General features: G+C 43.3%; 1 protein-coding gene across 1 annotated transcript; it reads right to left on the minus strand.

Annotated features, from left to right (window-relative positions):
* Positions 1 to 28: 28 nt before the first annotated feature.
* Positions 29 to 619, minus strand: BATDEDRAFT_23771 (uncharacterized protein; the record flags this gene model as incomplete). Its single annotated transcript, XM_006677764.1, has 1 exon — positions 29 to 619. The coding sequence occupies one exon, from the start codon at positions 617 to 619 to the stop codon at positions 29 to 31; it is 591 nt and encodes a 196-aa protein (XP_006677827.1).
* Positions 620 to 789: the final 170 nt, after the last annotated feature.

A 789-nucleotide genomic window follows, 5' to 3' on the forward strand; every position in this document is an offset into this window, starting at 1 on the left:
GCTAACAAAAAATGGGTAGATTCAATTATTACATGCCTACACCATATCCCGGAGCAACTCCTGCACCATATCCTGCTCCTGATCCTGCTCCCCACCATCGTCGTTCCAAGCGTGTATTATCTTGAACACCTTTACACTCACCAATCTTGGCATCACAGCTGCCTAGTTGCTTGGCACGACATGATAGCGATTTGGACTGCAATTCAAGTTTTGCCGTGGCTTTACGAACACGATCAAGTTGCTGCAGTAGCTGTGTTTTTTGGTTACCTTGATATTGCTGTCCAAGATTAGATGCTGCACAGTCCAACAATGCAAGTTTTTGCAATGCAATGCCACGTATGAATCCACGCACTGCATTGGCTCGATCTACTGCTGCAGACTTGTCTTCACCACACGACACATCACTCTTGATTGCATTTTCTTGACATGTAGAAGCCGCATTGATTCCAGTACATGATGGTTTCATACCGCTCTTGACATCAGACCATGAATCCATAACCAATGGGCTAGCAGTCGTGAATCTGACCATATTGTTGCCAAGACGATCATTCAAATCATGCAAACGAGTCAATGCATCATGACGTGCACCAAACGATGAATCAAACAATGAATCAGGCATTGCTGGTTGTTGAATACTGGATGCGTGCAATCTATCCAGCATGTCATGGATGGTTGACATTTGTTGTTGGATTACATTTTGCAAATTCTGAATGGTGTTTGCGTAATCGTCAACTGAACAGACGGATGATTGATGTGGAATATCAATGTTTTGAGTATCAGCAGTGTTTT

The sequence above is a fragment of the Batrachochytrium dendrobatidis genome (genome assembly GCF_000203795.2).
Source record: "Batrachochytrium dendrobatidis JAM81 unplaced genomic scaffold BATDEscaffold_4, whole genome shotgun sequence".
Taxonomy (NCBI): Eukaryota; Fungi; Chytridiomycota; class Chytridiomycetes; order Rhizophydiales; genus Batrachochytrium; species Batrachochytrium dendrobatidis.